The sequence below is a fragment of the Eulemur rufifrons genome, chromosome 9, assembly GCF_041146395.1.
Source record: "Eulemur rufifrons isolate Redbay chromosome 9, OSU_ERuf_1, whole genome shotgun sequence".
Lineage (NCBI taxonomy): Eukaryota > Metazoa > Chordata > Mammalia > Primates > Lemuridae > Eulemur > Eulemur rufifrons.
In genome coordinates this window covers 25,928,905-25,948,745 of record NC_090991.1, presented here as the reverse complement: position 1 = coordinate 25,948,745, position 19,841 = coordinate 25,928,905, and the positions used below count along the sequence as shown (strand labels likewise).

The following is a 19,841-nucleotide window of genomic DNA, read 5'->3' as shown; positions in this document are numbered from 1 at the left end:
CAGATAAGTGATTTCCAAAAGCACAGTAACATATGTACTAAAAGAAAAAATGAGGCCGGGCGCGGTGGCTCACGCCTGTAATCCTAGCACTCTGGGAGGCCGAGGCGGGCGGATCGCTCAAGGTCAGGAGTTCGAGACCAGCCTGAGCAAGAACGAGACCCCGTCTCTACTAAAAATAGAAAGAAATTATCTGGCCAACTAAAATATATATAGAAAAAATTAGCCGGGCATAGTGGCGCATGCCTGTAGTCCCAGCTACTCGGGAGGCTGAGGCAGTAGGATCGTTTAAGCCCAGGAGTTTGAGGTTGCTGTGAGCTAGGCTGACGCCACGGCACTCACTCTAGCCCGGGCAACAAAGTAAGACTCTGTCTCAAAAAAAAAAAAAAAAAAAATGATAGAAAAATAATAGGTTTTGTTTGCAAAATGATCAGGGCTCTTGACAGAATTTTGCACAAACATTATTTTGAATGGACTTTTTAAACAGTATTTAAGTTTGCAAAGAAGTTTATCTTGAGTCTAGTTATGTAAACATAGGAAAGTATCATTCCCATGAAACCAATTTTGAGCCCCGAGTAAGTTTGGAGTTTTGTGGGTTTTTTCTTTAATTTTTAAAAATATTTTGTTTGCATTTCTGAGGTTTTTTTTTTTAAAAAAAATCAATAAGTAAAGTGCAAGAATTGTTGTTAAAATAATTTGTTGGATTTTTTTTTCGTTGTTGTTGTGTGATCATAGCTCAATGCAGCCTCCAACTCCTGAGTTCATGTGATTCTCCTGCCTCAGCCTCCCAAGTATCTAGGACTATAAGCGTGCACCAACCACATCCAGCTAATTTTTAAAAAAATTTTTGTAGATACAGGATCTTCTCTGTTACCCAGAGTAGTTGTGGACCATGCAAGGACCTGGGTTTTGTTTGTTTGTTTTAGAGATGGGGTCTTACTGTGTTGCCCAGGCTGCAGTGCTGTGGCTATGTTTTACAGGTGTGATAATAACGAACTACAGCCTCCAATTCTTGGGCTCAAGTGATCCTCCTGCCTCAGCCTCCCAAGTAGCTGGAACTACAGGCACGAACCACCACACCTGGCAGAAATTTTTTTTTTTTTTTTTAACTTTTTTTTTGGAGACAGAGTCTCCCTCTGTTGCCCAGGCTAGAGTGCTGTGGCATTAGCCTAGCTCACAGCAACCTCAAACTCCTAGGCTTAAGCAATCCTTCTGCCTCAGCCTCCCAAGTAGCTGGGACTACAGGCATGCGCCACCATGTCCAGCTAATTTTTTCTATTTTTAGTTGTTTGGCTAATTTCTTTCTATTTTTAGTAGAGACAGGGTCTCACTCTTGCTGGTCTCAAACTCCAGAACTCGAGCGATCCTCCCACCTTGGCCTCCCAGAGTGCTAGGATTACAGGCGTGAGCCACCGCGCCCGGCCAGAAATTTGTTTTTTGATGTTACATTTGCTGTTTGTGTGTGCCAAGAATAAACATACCAATATACTACTACCCACTAAAATTTTTATGCCCACCATGTTGAAGGTCTACAGCAAGTAAAAGCAAATGAGATCAACTTTTTTCTTTTTCTTAAGGCTTTCTTACCTAGAATAAGTGGCTATTTACAAGGCTGGTTTAAGTATATTTTAGTCTAACAGTTGGCTAAAAAATAGTTCTGTGTGTGTTTGTTCTCCTCCTACCTTATTATACCACAGAATTGTAATTCTTTGAACTTAATCAAAGCCTAATGGCAGGTAGAGGACTTCATTCACTCACTATGGATTGAGATTTGAGTCCTAGCAAGGTGCATAGGATTGCTCTGAATTTAATAGCTTTCAGAGAATGGTGTTTAGGCTATTTTCTAAGACAACTATAGAAAGCAACTGAATTGTGACACAAGTTATCTCTCATTACCCTGAAACTTGAAGGTGGCCTGCATGGTGGCTCACACCTGTAATCCTAGTACTTTGGGAGGCTGAAGCAGGAGGATTGCTTGAGGCCAGGAGTTCCAGACCAGCCTGGGCAGCATAGTGAGACCCTACCTCTACACAATCCCCAGCTACTCTGGAGGCTCAGGCAGGAAGATCACTTGAGCCCAGGATTTTGAGATTGCAGTGAAATATGATGATGCCACTGCACTCTGGCTGGGGCAACAGAGTGAGACCCTGTCTCAGAAAAAGAAAATAACTTGAGGAATGAGGTTGCAGGCTGGCATTATTGTTTGCCTTAAATGTTTGTTAGGAGTGACAGTTGTAATTTCAATTTTTATCTAGTTCATTACTAAATTAGCATTAGTGATAATTAAGAAAAGTCTAAGAGTGCTTTGTATAAGCTGAGGTATCAGTAGCCTAAGCCATTGTTTGTAAAGATAGAGAAATGGAAATAGAAGTAACCAAAATTTTGATGAATACATAATAAAAGGTTAAGAGGATGACAAATAATTGGCTATATAACACTCAATACCTAGATTTCAAATGTGTTAACTTTTAGATTTATTCAAATCATGTGGCATTTGCTCATGATACTAATAGTTCTTCTGGTCAGTACATTGTTATAAAAACTTTTAATTTCTCTGTTTTCATCTATTTTCTTAGTCTTTCGTGGGAATCTGCATAGAGACATCTCCCATACCACCAAAAACTCCCCAAAACATGTAATACATAACAACTTGGTAAATTAATCTCAGCATTAGCCCCAAGATAATTCATTGAAGTTATACATCACACCAGACACAGTGGCTCACTCCTGTGACCCCAGCACGTTGAATGGGAAGATCGTTTGATACCAGGACTTCAAGACTAGCCTGGACAACATAATGAGACCCCATTTCTACAAAAAAAAAATTTAATTAGCAAGGCATGGTGATATGCCGGTAGTCCTACCTCCTCAGGAGGCTGAGACTGGAGGATCACTTGAGCCCAGGAGTTGAGGTTACAGTGAGCTACAGTCATACCGGTGAACTCTAGCCTGGGTAGCAGAGTGAGACTTTGTCTTATTAAAAAGAAAAAATAAAAAAGAGAGGCCGGTTCAATTGATTGTTCACAGTTACAGATAAAATTCCTTGTTCTACCCTTTACCCCTTTCTCACTACTGTACTTGACCAGTCATAAATAAATAGCTAGATAGATAAATAAACAGTCAATGAGAGAGAGACTGAGACTGTAGAATGTGACTTTACCACACTTCTCCATCTTTGATGTCTGTCACAGGTCTTCTGGTCTAATCTGTACAGCCTCCATCTTTACCATGTATGTTTGTTCAGACCTTTTTGTACATCCTTCATCCTCATTAAAGGATGTTTCTGACAACCTCACCCCACACTGATCTCCTCTTTTTCTCTCCAATTCCTTTAGTATATATCTTCTGTACCAAAAAATTTAGTACTGAATTGTAAATTCCTTTGTGCACAGATCAGTTCCTGTTTGTGTGTGTACTCACGCATGTTTTAAATCCACATAATGATTGTAGGGATGGACTCTTCCTTGCAGTTTGTTTTGGGGTTTTGTTGTTTTTTTTTTTTTTTTTCATAGCAACTATTCAGTGTCTTTGGACACTGAATAGGGAGGGACTCAGTTAAGTGTCTGGTGGTTAATAGATAATAGGATCAAAGAAAAGTATCAGCCAGGAGTTAGGAGTTTGTTAGCTTCTGGTAGATATAGTAGCAAAAAGATTTCTCTTCTCCTACTCCTCTGCTTTTTACTACAAAAAGCAGTAACTGAATTGTTCTAGAAAAGAGGTGAAGTTAATTTAAATCAGTGTATTTAATAGGGACAACATGAGGTGCTGTTGTAAATACGTATTGGAATACCTTTTGCTGGCCCTAGGAAAGAGTTTGGGTTTATTTACCTTTTAGCCCTAGTGTAACAGATGATTGAATAAAAGGTACAGAAAATAGAGGTGTTGATTTTCTAAGTAGCCCCCAGTTACCATTTTAAAAATGCCTGCAAGCTTGTCTAAAATAGAGCCTGGTAGCCTACAGCTGCCAAACCGGTTTAACAGCACTCCCTCCCTGTATTCCTGGTGAGAGGGAGCTCCGAGTACATAAATTTATCAGAGATCGCTATCCCAATCATCTCAGAACAAGTTGTTTAGTAATGTACTGGAGTTTCTGTGCAAACCATCTACCATAAACCATGAAATGATTCAAGGTTCACAGTTCCTTCTTTGTTCCTTTGTTAATCACTGACTTCTGACTAGTGGGAGGTGCCTCCCAAATTTGCTAATGCATTCTTTTTGGATAAGGATGACGCACAGATTGTCCTAATAAGGACTTAGATTGAGAAAGGACCGCCCCCTCTGAGAAGATGGGACAAGTCAGAGAGAGGGCGGGCAGTTTCTTTTTTAACTAGGGATGACACAAGCATAAGTCATTTCCTTATTAATCGGTTCAAACCAGTTCTTACAGGAACTGGTGGTGATAAATGTGGGACTTCTCAGAAGTCATTCATTTTATTCTTTGTACCATACCAGTGTGCAGTATCAGCTGAGCTGTTCTCACTCTGAGGACTAACTCTTCTGCCTGAAGTGGCTCTTGATTTACAGCTCTTAGTTTCTCCCAGACATGTTGGTGGGAGAGATTTTGCTCCTTTAAGGAGGTGTTAGAAGGAAGAATTTTTATCCACCAAAAAGAGTAGACAGGCTTTCTGCAGCTCTCTGTTGTATTTTATTCCTCTTTCTATTCAATCCCTGCTTTTTGAGTCCAGGCGGTAAGTGGATCTTCGTTAACGTTTTTCCTGCTTTTTCTTTCCAAATGTATCTTTTTCCTTGGGCTGCTGTACCCTGCTTCCAGTGCTGTCCCCGGCATAGGTCCATCTCTGCAGAAGCCATTCCAGGAATACCTGGAGGCTCAGCGGCAAAAGCTTCACCACCGAAGCGAAATGGGCACACCACAGGTGAGACTTTATTCTGGTTTCTTCTCCCCCCGGGCAGTTTCAGGCTGAAATTACAATCACTGCTCTCACTCGCAGTTTTAGGCAAATAGAGTGAGATTTGTTGGCCAGTCTTCCTTAACAGAAGTTGAGGCTCTCTGTGTATACTCTGCTGGGAAATTTGTCTTTGTCTTAAACCGGAAAGTGTAACTTCTATTTTGTGCATCTTCCAAAAACAAGGGTAGTGCTAATGGAAAATAATGGTTCTGTTATGTAGAATGAGTTGTTGCCTTGATCTTAAATGATTTTTTAGTAGATAAACTTCCTTACAGCGTAACAAAGTATTGGACTTTCTGAGGTAACTTGAATATCTCCCTTCATTTTTGCTCTTTTCAGCTATGGGAAAATGATATATATATTTTTTTTTTAACAAACTGAGGCTCTTAACATAGCTGAACTTTAACTTAAACTAAGCCTGTCTTTTCTGTAAACAGTCCTGTGGCAAAGGGAAGTGACTAGAAGAGGATGAGTAAGCAATAACCTGAAATGGGAAACTTGAAAGAAGCTCAGTTGTTTTTTTAACGGCCTTACCCTCTTCTTGTGGCCCTTTGCTGCCCTCAGTTGACCAACCATCACCTCAGAAATAGATTTATATTTTAAAAACAGCTAATATTGGAACAAAAATTTTTAACTGTCTTGACAGTACTCAGCAAGTATCTGCATGGCGACTTCAGAGAGTAGAATTAATCAAAGGCTTTATTCTTAGGTCATAGTTAAAAAGAAGAGATGACCTCACACTCTTCCCCATTCTAAAGTCTATGAATCAACATTCACTTTACGTCCAACAAATGAAATCTTGATAACTGGGATAGCTGAGCATACAAAGGCCTTGAATGTAGGTGTTAGGGTAGCTGGGGACACATACTTTTCATGTTTAATTGTTTAGACTATATCAGTTATAAGCTTCAAGTTCTCATTTTTTTTAAAGCGTTACAAATGATCCCCTTTCTACTGCTGAACTAATGAAGCCTTTCTCCTTGCATTGTTCTGCATTTCTTCCCGCAGGGAGAAAACTGGTTGTCCTGGATGTTTGAGAAGTTGGTCGTTGTGATGGTGTGTTACTTCATCCTGTCTATCATTAACTCCATGGCACAAAGTTATGCCAAACGAATCCAGCAACGATTGAACTCAGAGGAGAAAACTAAATAAGCAGAGAAAGTTTTTAACTACAGAAATTAGAATGGATGGGTTCTGCCTTAAATTGGGAGGACTCCAAAGCAGGAAGGAAAATTCCCTTTTCCAACCTGTATCAATTTTAAAAACTTTTTTCCTGAAAGCAGTTTAGTCCATATTTTGCACTGACATGCTTTTCCTTTGTGTGTTAAGGTAAGGTATCCACCCTCAAATCAATCCCCGTCGTATTTTATTAGGGTGGAATGTGATGTTCAGCAGCAAACTTAACAGAAATTGGCCTTCTATTTGTTACTTCTCAGAAGGCCCACATGGTACAATTAGAGAATTCCCACCACACAAAAAAAGTTCCTAAGTATGTTAAATATGTCAAGCTTTTGAGGCTTGTCACAAATGATTGCTTTGTTTTTCTAAGTCATCAAAATGTATATAAATTATCTAGATTGGATAACAGTCTTGCATGTCTATCATGGTACAATTTAATATGCTATCCTGCCCAACCCTTCCTTTCCCACCCTCAAAAAAGGCCATATGATGCATTGCACACCCTCTGGGGAAACTGATCTTTAAATTTTGAGACAGTATAAGGAAAATCTGGTTGGTGTCTCATAAATGAGCAGACACCATTTTTTATTCTGTATATTTAGAATGAAGTCATGAAAAAACTTTATAAAGACATCTTTGATCATTCCAAAATTGTGTCCGTTTTCTTGAGCGTTTTGATTTTTTACTTCCTTTTAGCTTCTACCTACGGAAATGGCAGCCTTGCCAAATCCACCTACAACCAGGATTTCTTAAGCCTTTATTTGCATGAAAGAGCCACCACCAAGGCATCTTTTGTTATGCTGAAATTGGGCAGCTACACATTGCTAAATGGCACCTCTGGGATTGGCCTAGCCTGGGGATTTCTTGGTTTTGAAAACTGGAGAGGAGAGGTGATAATATACAAATCAAAGGACTTGGGAGAGAGAGATTAGTATTTTCAATGAGTGGTTTTCTAAGCCACGCTTTGTCATATCTGTGTTAATTTTTGCTAGCATGTACTCTGGTTTTAACAAATTTACTTTCATATGTAACCCAATTTTCTTACCTTTCTGTAAGTGTTTTATTCTTAATGTGATTTTTTTTTTCCTTTAGGAAAATTGATACTGACATTGTGTCAGAATAGAATTGGGGTTAAATCTCAACAGGCCAGAAATGCCTGATTTGTTTTACCAAATCCAAATCCTGCCTGAATGTCTGCTTGTTTTGCCTACCGTCGTGACATCTCCATGGCTGTACCACCTTGTCGGGTAGCTTATCAGACTGATGTTGACTGTTGAATCTCATGGCAACAGCAGTCGATGGGCTGTCTGACATTTTGGTATCTTTCATCTGACCATCCATATCAAATGTTGTCATTCAGACATTACCCAGCATCATGGTTTACAGTCAGAAACTCTGGTCCTTATGTCTAGTGGCACTTAGACTCCTTTATGTCATGATATTGCAGCAGTATTGACAGAGTATTTTATGGGAAATTGGGGTAGTGTCCATGACCACAACTGGATAAATAAAGGACAAGTAACCTGCCTTGTGAGTTTTGAAAAGATACTTTTTAACAATCTTTCCCTGCAACCCACCAGGGACTTTCTATCTAGCAGTATAAAAAGCAGTACTCAAATGATCTATTCTAAATAGATTCACATTAACTTAACTAACACAATATTTTAGATTCTTTAGAGAGTTAGTCTGAGTTCCTACGTAGGCCTCTAATTGTGTTTCATCTCCTTCACCTGCATTTTATTTGGTGTTTGTCTAAAGAAAGGAAAGAGGAAAGCAAATATAAATTGTACTGTATTTTACTAAATCCTAGGAGTTTATTGGTAAATTGTTTCAGGGTAGTATATTACAAAAAGAAAAACTTTGTTTTCTAGGCTGAAGGTCTAATTGATAAATACATGTGACTTAATCATGACCATTTATTCACCATCTTTCAAATGAATTCACTTTGAAAACAAATGAAGAGCAGCTCTCCTTCTTTCCTGCGTTAAGTGTTCGGGTGTGGCATGCTCAGATGTTCCTGCTGGATTCCAGCTGGAGCAGTGTGATACCCTGGTGTTCTGTGGTTGGTTGGTTTGCTCCTTTCTTGTACTTCTACATGGCTACATGATCCCAAAGATACACAGTAATTCCAGCTGATGGAGACAAGAAAATTTGCAAGTAGATGGTTTGATATTACTGTAAATAAAAAGAGGGCCTGGGAATTCCGATTCCATCTCTGCTTTGTATAAGTCTCATTTTGTGCCTTACACATCTACAGTGTTTTATCATGCTTTAAGTGACCCTCAAGCAGTATAATATGTCAGCAGTTTCCACACTTAAGAACTGATGAGCACTCCCTTAAAACAGACAATGTAATGTGGAAAAGTGCAGTGTCCAGGTTTCCCAGTTTCCTGTATTCTCTGCATGTGTGTGCATAATCTGGAGTGTGGGGCTTGGAAGAAAGATTTTTAGTTTCATGACAAGGCTAGAATAAATTTCCTTAAGTACGCTAGTTAATTATTGAAACAGATGCGACAGTGAGGGCTCTTACACAAACAACCCCAGCCTGTGTCCCCAGTGTGCTCTCTGGTGTCTGTAGCCTTAGTAGGGCAGCACGAGGCTCTTCTGTTTTCATTAGTCATTCAACAGTGACTTAGGGGATGCATTCGCCTATGGTCCCCCATGGCACACATACTGGGGGTAGTGGGGAGTGACTCATTGAATACAAATCATGCACTAGCCTGAGGGGCTGAGGCGGGAGGATCTCTTGAGCTCGAGAGTTTGAGACCAGCCTGAGCAATGGCGAGACCCTGTCTCTACTAAAAATAGAAAAAAATTAGCTGAGCAACTGAAAATAGACATAAAAAATTAGCCAGCGTGGTGGCTGACGCCTGTAGTCCCAGCTCCTCCTAAAGCAGGAGGATCGCTTGAGCCCAGGAGTTTGAGGTTGCTGTGAGCTAGGCTGATGCCACAGCACTCTAGCCCCGGCAACAGAGCGAGACTTGTCTCAAAAAAACAAAAACAAACAAACAAAAAACAAATCATGCACTAGCTAAATAAAATAACCAGTTGCCCTCCTGTACCCTGGGGTGAAGTGTGTTTAGACTGACCTTTGTGTAAGGTGCTGATGGAGATTCCCAACCTTTTAGTGTCAAAAAGCCTTTATAGACATTTTAAAACCCATTCGCCTCCATGTGCAATAGTCTGTGTTAAAGATGGTTTAGATTTCCACCACACATTATATGTGACCTGAGAAAGTTTTTAACTGAGCTTAGATTTCTTTGATTTTTAAAATAGAAGAACTATATGGGCAGGTTGTCTAAGGAATAAATTGGATAACATGTAAAGTACTGCAATAAATGATACTATAGCCCCAATTTTCAAATTCATCAAAGACTAAGCATCTGATACAAACATGCAAGAATTTTACAACATTGCACTCCTCCAGAAATAAAAAAATATTTTTAAATGCTCTCTTAACATAGTGCTCTTGTTTTGGAATAGATACTCTGTCAGCCTTTTGGTAAGTGAAAAAGAACATTTTACTAAAGAAATTAAAACCAAAAAATCCAAATTATTAAAGAGGAAAGCAGAAGTTACTGAATGACTTAAGACCAAAACCTTATTTAAATTAAAAATAACCCCCTAGGTAGCTTACTCAAGACAACATACAAAGCACAAATACACAAAATTTAGTATGAAACAATTGAAAGTTTTCTAACTTTCCCACCTTAAAAATGTTGACATTTTCTAATTTATTTTCATTATAAGGAATGTTAATACTAAAAAATCTGTAAGGTAGAGGAAAAAAAGGGAATATCACCTTTTAATACTTTGTTACAAAAAGCTCAATCTAGAATATCCAGTGAGATTTGCTGGGTAGATAGGTTTTAGACCATAAAAGATTTGATTTGGGCCAGGCACTGTGGCTCACTGCCTAACCCCAGCACTTTGGGAGGTCAAGGTGGGAGGATCACTTGAGGCCAGGAGTTCGGGACCAGCCTGGGCAGCATAGTGAGAACCCATCTCTACAAAAATAAAAGACTTAGCTAGGTGTGATGGTTCACACCTGTAGTCCCAAGTACTTGGGAGGCGCAAGCAGAAGGATTGCTTGAGCCCAGGAGTTCAAGGCCACAGTGAGCTATGATCCGGCCACCGTACTCCAGCCTGGACTCCCGTGCACCGCCCCCCTCCCTCGTCTCTGTTAAAGAAGAAAATTTGATGGCATGTAAGCTTTTTTTTTTTCTCCTGAGACAGAGTCTCACTCTGTTGCCCAGGCTAGAGTGTCGTGGCGTTGGCCTAGCTCACAGCAACCTCAAACTCCTAGGTTCAAGTGATTCTTCTGCTTCAGCCTCCCGAGTAGCTGGGACTACTGGTGTCAGCCACCACGCTGGCTAATTTTTTGTGTCTATTTTCAGTTGCTCGGTTAATTTTTTCTATTTTTAGTAGAGACAGGGGTCTCGCTCTTGCTCAGGCTGCTCTCAAACTCCTGAGCTCAAGCAATCCACCCGCCTCGGCCTCCCAGAGTGCTAGGATTACAGGAGTTGAACCACCACGCCCGGCCCATGTAAGTAAGCTCTTAATAGACTTGAAAGTGTCATTCCTGTTAGAAAGTAAACACAAAAAATTGATTCCTTTTATTCACTCAAATAATTTATTTTTAATGTGCCACAAAAAATTAAAGCAACCTAAGCAGAAATTTAATAGCAATTTTTGAAAGCCAAGTACCATTTTCTCTGGTATTCACAAAACACGGTGAATGGGATACTGCAAAAACTGTTGTGTCTGAAGATGTTATTCCTTTATTCTCAAAGACAACAAGAAAAAGTACATAATGTACTTTAAACTCTAGAAGCAATTGAGTCATGTGTGTCTGGAGGACAGAGGCTTGGGTTCCTGTCCCTCCCTTCCCAGCAAGGCCAAGAGTTCACCTGAGGTAATGGGTTTGCCTTGGGGGTGAGGCCTTGAATTGTAGCAAATAACCTACATGTATTTGCATATTTAACCAGTACTCCTAAAGGGGATTATACAAAAACCTGTTCTAGACAGCTGCTTACTCAGAATTGCGTGATTCAGGGATTGCCAGGTGTCAACTGTTTGCTCACTCTCTTTGACCCACTAGCCTTGCACAGTTTGCTGTGTGGGTGTTGATGTTACTAAATAAAAGGGGAGGGGACATTGTTTTAGATGGCTTTTAACACCTGTTTTCCACCCAAACACCCTGGATTCACTGGATATCTGGATTCTAATTCCGAAGTCAGGAGACTGGCCCAAACTGTGGCTCAGAGAGAGTGAGTCAGTTGCAAGTGGCTGGCTGACTCTATGGGAACAGAAATGAGATACAGCTCAGAAGGTTTGTCAGCCAAATCCACAAATGTGTGGCTTTTTGAAACATTGGACATCTGTTCCTCTTAATTTAAAATAGACTTTTTTTAAACGCACACAGTTACTTGGCTCCTTGTTTCTTTGTGTCAGCAGCAGTTGCTGTTCTAACTTAAGAAGCCGAGAATCCGATTTAGGAAATTTGGACTCTTTAAGCCACACTTCAGTCTACAGGGTGGAACTGAATTGCTTTGGGAAGGGAAGAGGATAGTTTTATAGTATAGGGTTTGTGTGGAAATCCCCTACAAGGGTAATCAGCCCAGGTGTCCAACCTGTTTGTTAACCATTTCCAAATGACTCAAAGGACATGGAGCGTTTGAACACACTCCAGCACTATTTGTATAATTTAGTCTTTATTTGCATTGGAAACCGCATTCCTGAATTCTTGAGGGGAAGGCTCTGGCTTATTCTGGGCAACTTTGACTGTAGATGGGACTCCTGAGCCATCTGTGGAAGCTACCAGTCACAGTGGTCTCTCGAGAATTCCCAGGGAGGAGTATCGAACTGTGCAACTTGCTTTGATGGCCTTTCGCTCAGAGTCCTTTGAGGAACAGTCCTGGTTCATTCAAGGAGGCCTCTGTGAGTCACTCTTCTCTTACCCCCATCTAATCCCAAATGTGGTATGTTCCTTCATTGTCATCTATCCCCTTTGGGGGACACAGCTTTTTCTTTCAGGCCACTTTTGAGTAAAGCAGCCAATCAGTTACCTAATTGTGTACCAGTCTGTTTCTATTTTTTTTCTTTTAATTTTTTAAAATAAAAATATTTATTTTTTTAATATGAAGGGGTGGGGGTTTGGGAGGAGGGGTGCTCAGTTGCCTTGTTTGTTTTTGTTGAGACAGAGCCTCACTCGCTGCCCTGGGTAGAGTGCAGTGGCGCCATTGTCACTGCAACCTCGACTGCTGAGCTCTAAGCGACCCTTATGCCTCACCTCCCAGTAGCTGGGACTACAGGCACATGTTGAAACGCCCAGCTGGGTTGTTTTAGTTTTTTTCTCTTGTTTTGTTGGTAGATTGGTAGAGACGGGGGTCTCACTCTGGCTCACTGTAGTCTCTAAGTCCTGAAATCAAGCGATCCTCCCGCCTCGACCTCCCAGAGTGCTAGGATTACAGGCATGAGCCACCATGTCTGGCCCCAGTCTGCTTCTGATAGGAAAAGAAAAAAAAAAGCTTTAGGGGAATGAGGCAGTTAGGGATTTGAAAAAAGGGATGGTCTGCCTTTCCCTGAAGGTGGGGAATGACTTAGATCGCTGTCATCCTCCTTTGGCTCCTCACCGTGTTGTGTTGGGAACAGAGCTGCTCAGGTTCACTCCTTTTGGCAGTAGCTCTGACGCCTGGCTCACCATGTCCCCGGAGAACCATGTTTTGCTCAGTTTCTTTTCATTAGTTAAAAAGATAACGTCCAAGAATAAGGAGAGGAGGCCTTTCTCTGCCTTTCATTTTTTAGTGCACCTCACAGCCTCTTGCAAAGCACCTCTGGGTCACTTTCACTTAAGTAATGACTGCTAAGCCTCTCAGAGCACACCGACTTTCCTGCCTAACCTCACATCGTCTGGCCACACTCTCAAGGCTCTTCAGACACCTCTGCTCCATTCTGCCCATCGCACCAGCCCTTTCCCCCCACTCTTCCCTCCACGGCATTTGCTTTGTGTGAGCACTGAACACGAGCAGGAACTCTGCCGTGCCCCGTACCAGGAAGCACAGTGGATTTCTATAACTTTGATAATGATTGCTTGCTTTGTACCAGGCACGGTTTTCCGTGCTGTTTCACATGTATTGTACTTAATCATTTAATCCCTACAACAACCCTATGAGGAAATGAAGGCAGGGGAGGTTCGGTAACTTGTCAGGGGAAACAAGGAAGTAGAGCGACCTGGGCATTCTGGCTCTTAACCCCTCTGTTCTGTAGAAATCAGTGCAAAAGTCCAAGCTTCAGCGAACTTGTTTCATCTGGTGATCACAAGGTAGTTGATGGAGAAAAGGAGACAACAAAAATGAAGGCCACAACCTGAAGTTCTGCCATTTAAACAGATGGGCAGCCTTTGTGCTTCCCTGTGTCACAGGGTTGGAAAAGCCACAGCCATCGCGTGTGGGTTTGGTTCCCAGAGTGGAGTTTGCTATAAGTGTGATAACAAAGCAATTCCTATTTGCACAGTCCTTTTTTCATTTTCAAAGTATTTTAACATCTTGTTTTTTTTGTTTTTTAATCTTCATAACAACCCTTTGAAATCATTAGGGCCAGTGGTAGCATTAGCCACGTTAAAAAAAAAAAAAAAGTATTCTTTTTTGGTGTGGCTGTGGAGAAAAGACAGAGCTGTTGATCGTGATCTCCTCTGTCCAGGATCTTACAGTCTTCTTGGGTGTGTCATGCCTGTACGCAGTAGCTCTAACGTGGAATTGAGAAGAGAAAGAGAACTGCTGACCAGGAAAAATTAGAAAAGGGTTTCCTGAGGGGGCTAGCATTTAAATTGACAAGGTAGGGGGACGGAGAGGAAAGGTATTCTAACCAGAAAAAACAGAGAGCCACCAGGAAAGAGCAAAGAGGGGAGCTATGTGTAGAGTGGGTAGAGGAAACAAGACCAGTAAGCCAACGAAAGGTAGTCTCTGTGTCCACTGTTACTCTCTGCCTTAGCTCCCTGTTTTGTTTCCTTGAAAGTATCTACCTCATTCACAACTAATTGGTCTGTTTTCTTGTGTTTGGACTGTTTGCTCCACTAAAACACAAACTCCATACGGGTCCACTGTATGCCCAGAGCCACGCACAGGGCCTGGCCCCTCGAAGCTCTTAGTATTTGCAGAATAAATGTGTTAGTCTAGTTGAAGCAGCAGTGGGGATCCAAAGGCAGGCAGGAGATGCTACCCAAATATAAGCCAGGGTACAAGGCTAGATGAAAAATTGAAAAGAGAGTGATGGCAATCAGCAGGCCAGGAATATATAAGGAGCAATTCTGAGGAAGAGAGATTCTTCTGTTTTGAACAATGGAGGGACGATGATAGCCAGTAGAATGGTGGGGCCTATAATGGCGCTGTATCTCAGGTTCCCTAACTCCTGTGCTCCTAGTGAATGTGCTGTCCATTCTACCACTAACTCTGTCAGGAAATAAGCTGGACCCTTCCTCTGTAGTTTCCCTTAAGTGCTAATGTAAGCCTTAACGTGCAGTGCAGTGCTATTCTTGAAGCCATGGCACTGCAGCTGGACTTGAGAGTCACAGGAAACTTTAAAAATTCCTTTCCCCAGTTGTATCCTGCTGACTTAAGCAGTGGCTCCTCCCTATGAGAGCTAGGAGGATGGTAATTCCTGGAGAGATTGTCTGTCTTTATAAGGAGAAAAGTTTGGCAATGTGATTTCCTGTATGTTTCTACTGGAGTCCAAGATTCCAGCAGTGCTAGCCTAGACAGCAGTGGCAGCCACCTAGAACCCAGATGTCATGAGTGCTCCCAAGTTACTGTGAGGGCATCTTCCCAACTGCCTTTGCCAAGCCAAAAGGCAGAATCACAACTTTATTACACCTTCTAGAGCATGTGGTCAAGGCAGCTTTCCATTTGGCTGCTTTGGTGCTTGGGTTGTTTACATGTTTCAGTAAATGAGTTATTGCTTATTGAAGTTGGCTGGGTAGGAGTTCAGAATAAACAACATATGACCACAATTACAGGACTCTCATGGAGCACCAGAGTTCAGAAGGAGAGATTTACTTGTGTAATAATCCCGTGGTGCAGAAGAGAGGTACAAAACTTGAGCATTCCACTCTCAGGTGAGTGCACAGTTTTCAAAGCCTGGGAGGATTGGGGTGTTACTGTTCCTGGCTCTCTGATGGAATCAGACATAATTAGATGCCTATCGGGTAAAGTATGTGCATGAGAGTACTTTGCACAATTTCAGAAGGAAAAACCAGAGGTGGGTAGGAGGGGAGACACAATGCTTTTAGAAAAATGTAGAGATCAAAGAAATTCTAAGATGTTCGGCATTTTCTTCTTCAATTGTAAAGAATTCATCCAAGCATAAAAGACATCCCTGGTCTCTGCAGGAAGAAGTAAAAAGTTCTTTCATACTTAAAAGTTTTCCTACTTTATATACTTCCTTTTATACACTCCTAGACATTGTTTTGTGGTATATTTATTAGTCTTCCCTAGAGCAGGCAGTGTTCATTAGAACATGCTGAGACAATAGGACCCCAAGTTAGTCTTTAATTTCTCCCTTCCTCTTTTGCCTCCAGATGAAACTGGAGCATGTAGTAGTTCCTATACCCTGTTTACCTGAGAGTTTATGGAACAAAGATGTTTCTTGCTACTTTCTCCCCCTTTCACCACCTTCTGATTGACTAGACTTAGTCCTCCATTTTTCAAACTGCCTGTAGGTGTTAAACATCCTTTAAAAAATTGTGTTGGTTATCCTGTCTTTATGTTGGGGTATTAAGGCTTTGTTTATTTTAAAAAATGCAAGCAAAAGAAGTGTATAATATAAAAAAAAGGAAGGAACTCCCCTGAGAAATCCACTCCTCAAAAGACATTACTATGAAATCTAGTGTGTATTCTTTCCGAACTGCTCAAAAATGCTCTGACCCTCTGTTTCTTGGACTTGGGGCCCTGGTGGTCAGGGCAGCACAGGGGCAAGGGAGAATTACTGGGGCCTCTTTACCTACATCTAAAGGGCAACAATAGCTTGCTCCATCCCTATTCTTTCTGAAAGAAGTTAAGCATCATCCAATAGACAAATACATGAGTTTTTTTATGTTTTAAGAGACAGGGTCTCTCAATCACCCAGACCGGAGTGCTGTGGTGCAATCATAGTTCACTGCAGCCTTAAACTCCTGGGCTCAAGCAATCCTCCTGCCTCAGCTTCCTGAGTAGCTGGGACTACAGTTGCGTGCCATCACACCTGGCTAATTTTTCTTATTTTTTGTAGAGATGGAGGTCCCACTATATTGCCCAGGCTGATCTTGAACTCCTGACCTCCATCAATCCTCCCATCTCAGACTCCCCAAATTCTAGAATATAGGCACAGGCATGAGCCATTGCGCCTGACCCATGTGCTTTTCATAACAGCATTTACCGGCCATTTCTGTATGCCTTGGCTACTATAGCACACATAAAGGGCACAGTGGGGGACAGCTTTAAATTCCAGGATAAGGGATTTAGACTTCAGGTAAGGAGTTGCAAGCATTGTCAATTCTTCATTCTCAGTACACTGTTTGAATTACACAGTCTTAAATGGCCTTTAATAGCATAAGATTGCTACAGAGACAAGATTTATTTTATTTTATTTTTTTTTTTTTTGAGACAGAGTCTCACTCTGTTGCCCCGGCTAGAGTGCCGTGGCATCAGCCTAGCTCATAGCAACCTCCTGAGCTCAAACAGTCCTACTCCCTCAGCCTCCCGAGTAGCTGGGACTACAGGCATGCGCCACCATGCCTGGCTAGTTTTTTCTGTATATATTTTTAGTTGTCCAGCTAATTTCTTTCTGTATTTTTTTAGTAGAGACGGGGGTCTCGCTCTTGCTCAAGCTGGTCTCGAACTCCTGAGCTCAAACGATCCTCTCCCTCAGCCTCCCAGTGTGCTAGGATTACAGGTGTGAGCCACCTCTCCGGGCCCAGAGACAGGATTTTTTATTATTTTTATAGTTTCAAGTCCTTAGTTTCACCTAATGGCTGTGCAATCTGTTGCTCATAATGGGAGCTTTAACAGGTTCCTTGTGTGCCTGTAGTTTTGCAGCTTTACATCTCTTCAGAGTTTTTTAGGCATTTGTGTTAATATGTTCAGTCAACACGGAGTCTTTACCATGAGCCACGCACATGCTTTGCAGCAAAGAATATACCAAGTGGTGACCTCCTTGAGGACAGAGGTCAGGTTTAACTCATTTTAGTCAACCTATCGTAGCACAGTGTCTTTCCTTGCAGGTGTTCAATGAATGTTTGTTGAATTAAGTTCACATCCTGCCTCTTTCATAGTGATTGCATGAGTCGAGCTTAAGCAAAGGCCTCTTTTTTGTCAAAAAGGAAACTCCCATCTTTTGCTTTATGTCATGTTTCTTACTATCATGTTCCCATGACCTCTCACCTAGTAAGGATAAGCTTTGTTCAACTCCAGTTTCTACAATTCCTGGGACTTTGCTCCTGAAAGGTCTAGAACAGCTCTGTCCCATAAATATATTGCAAGCCATAATTGTAATTTAAAACAATTTTAGTTGCTACGTTTTCAAAATAAAAACAAACAGGTAAAATTAATTCAAATAATTTTATTTAACTTAATATGTCAAAAATACCATTTCAACCATTTAAAAATTAATATTTTAATGTTTCCTTTATACATATTAAATTCAAATTTAAGTATTTATAAATTCATTCTAAAGTATCCATCAAAGCCTGGCACAGAGGTGCACACCTCTAGGCCTAGGGACTGAGGAAGCTGAGATAGGATGATCGGTTGATCCCAGGAGTTCAAGGCTGTAGTGTGCTATGGTTGCACCTGTGAACAGCCACTGCTACACAGCCTGGGCAACAAAGCAAGACTCTCTCTCCGAAAGAAAAAAAGTACCCATTATATTGGCTCCATCACTGATAAAGGAGATAAATTTGGGTAAGACAGAATTATTTGCTAAGTGATATGTAACTTAGCTTACTCTTTCTTTTTAAGCTATTCTTCATTAGGTAAAGTCAATAATTCAAAAACAATCAAGTTTTTTCTTTTAAATGCTTGTAAGTTATTAACAATTCTTTGGGAGCATCATCAGTTCCCTGACCTTCCTTCTCATCTCTTCCTGCTTCATTGGCTCCCTATAGGCTAAGTGGTTAGGAATTTATATCAGTTTCCCCCTTTTCCATAGCTTGAATGCCATATTTTGTCCTGCACTGACCCAATACTGTGTTTCCCAGAAACTTGAACTATTTACATTGTTTATTTTAGCTCCTTGTACAAGCATTCCTACTTGCAGAAATGGGATTCCATCTATTATTAATAAGGCTGACATTGCATCATCTGAGACATTTCAGGGTGTAGGAGTAGGAAGTTATTTAGTTAAAAATATAAAGCCAGGTTTTTTGGCTCACATTCCTAAAACCCATAGGAAACAACGTGATTGATACAGATGAGCAAATATCTCTTAGATTAAATAACTGATTGTTGGCCAAAAACGGCAAGTTAGTGGGTAAAGCCATATTTGGTACGTAGGTGGCAGAACAAGAAAGGGTTGACTGCCAAACTTTGGGCTCATGGAGAGAATAGTGGGATAGGGACATATGGAACATGTTTTAAAACAAAATTTTGGACAAGAATTTAAGTGTGATAAACATGGTGGTCAGGAGAAGAATCACTGGTATGTACCCTGCAAAGCAGAGTCTACAGAGCCAGTGAAGAGACATTTCAACATTTAAATGTAGCCCAGACTAGAGCTCCTGGTTCATTGTTCTTTCTTGGATGACATCTTTCCTGTAAAAAAGTTGAATACGCACACAGGCAAGATAATAAGCAATAATTAGGAAGCTACAAATGTAGCAGCAGACATGCAAAGAAACTTACTACACTGTAAGCTTCTTCATTTAGACTATGTGATATTGATCCCTTTATCTTTGACATCTTGCTTAATGCCTGGCACTGAATAGTTACTGGTTGGATGAATGAATTGGCTGATAACAGTGAACTGTTGGCACACTTAGTGAGTTCTAAGTGATGGGTAAAATAAAAGAGAAAGAGCCAGGTGCAGTGGCGTGTGCCTATAGTCCCAGCTACTCAAGAGGCTGAGGCAGGAGGATCTCTTGAGCCCAGGAGTTCAAGGCTGGAGTCAGCTATGACCATGCCACTGCACTGCAGCCAGGGCAACAGAGTGAGACCTTGTCTCTAAAAAACTAAAATAAATAAAGGAGAAATGTTACAGACCGACTGAGTAGTAAGGGCAGCGGGGAGCTCAAAGCTGGAGGAAAGAGGGAATGCAATGGAAGAAATAAGTTCTACAGCTCAGAGTAAAGAGCTCTTGAGAAAAGCACAAATGGGGGAGATAAGAAATGGAAAAGCCTTGAAAATAAGAAACAGTTTGTGTTTACACTGTATTCACTGTGCACAGGGGTGCATCCTGCCTCTACAGGATAATGTTTGAAAACCTAGTATGCCAGTTACCCAGTAATCTAAGAAATTATATTTCGAAGTTTTCTGGATCTGTAGGCCTAGGAATTTATGATTCTAATGTTGTCCTGGCTGATTGGCCATTTTCTCCACACAAATCAAAAGTACATTTCCAATGCCACTCCGTACCTTGAAACTTTGGCATTAGCTTCCTTGTGCTTTTAACTTAAAATCACAACTCTAAGAGCAAAAATTTTGTTATTCCAAATAGATAAGAAAAAATTATTTTCCATGGAAATGTTTAAAACAAGCTTAAAAATATTTAGATACCCACACTTATCAAATA

At 40.9% G+C, this 19,841-nt stretch overlaps 1 protein-coding gene across 5 annotated transcripts in view; it reads left to right on the top strand.

Annotated features, from left to right (window-relative positions):
- The window catches only part of VMP1 (vacuole membrane protein 1), a 110,693-nt gene extending 104,390 nt beyond the window's left edge, over window positions 1-6,303 (top strand). For 3 of the 5 annotated variants that reach the window (XM_069481093.1, XM_069481098.1, XM_069481096.1), the window contains 2 exons: window positions 4,769-4,871; window positions 5,913-6,303. In XM_069481093.1, coding sequence (XP_069337194.1) covers window positions 4,769-4,871; window positions 5,913-6,056 — 247 coding nt within the window. In that variant the 3' untranslated portion in view covers window positions 6,057-6,303. Of the gene's footprint in view, window positions 1-732; window positions 757-4,768; window positions 4,872-5,912 lie in introns of all 5 variants that reach the window. The other 2 variants (XM_069481094.1, XM_069481097.1) reach the window with 1 other exon arrangement.
- Window positions 6,304-19,841: the final 13,538 nt, after the last annotated feature.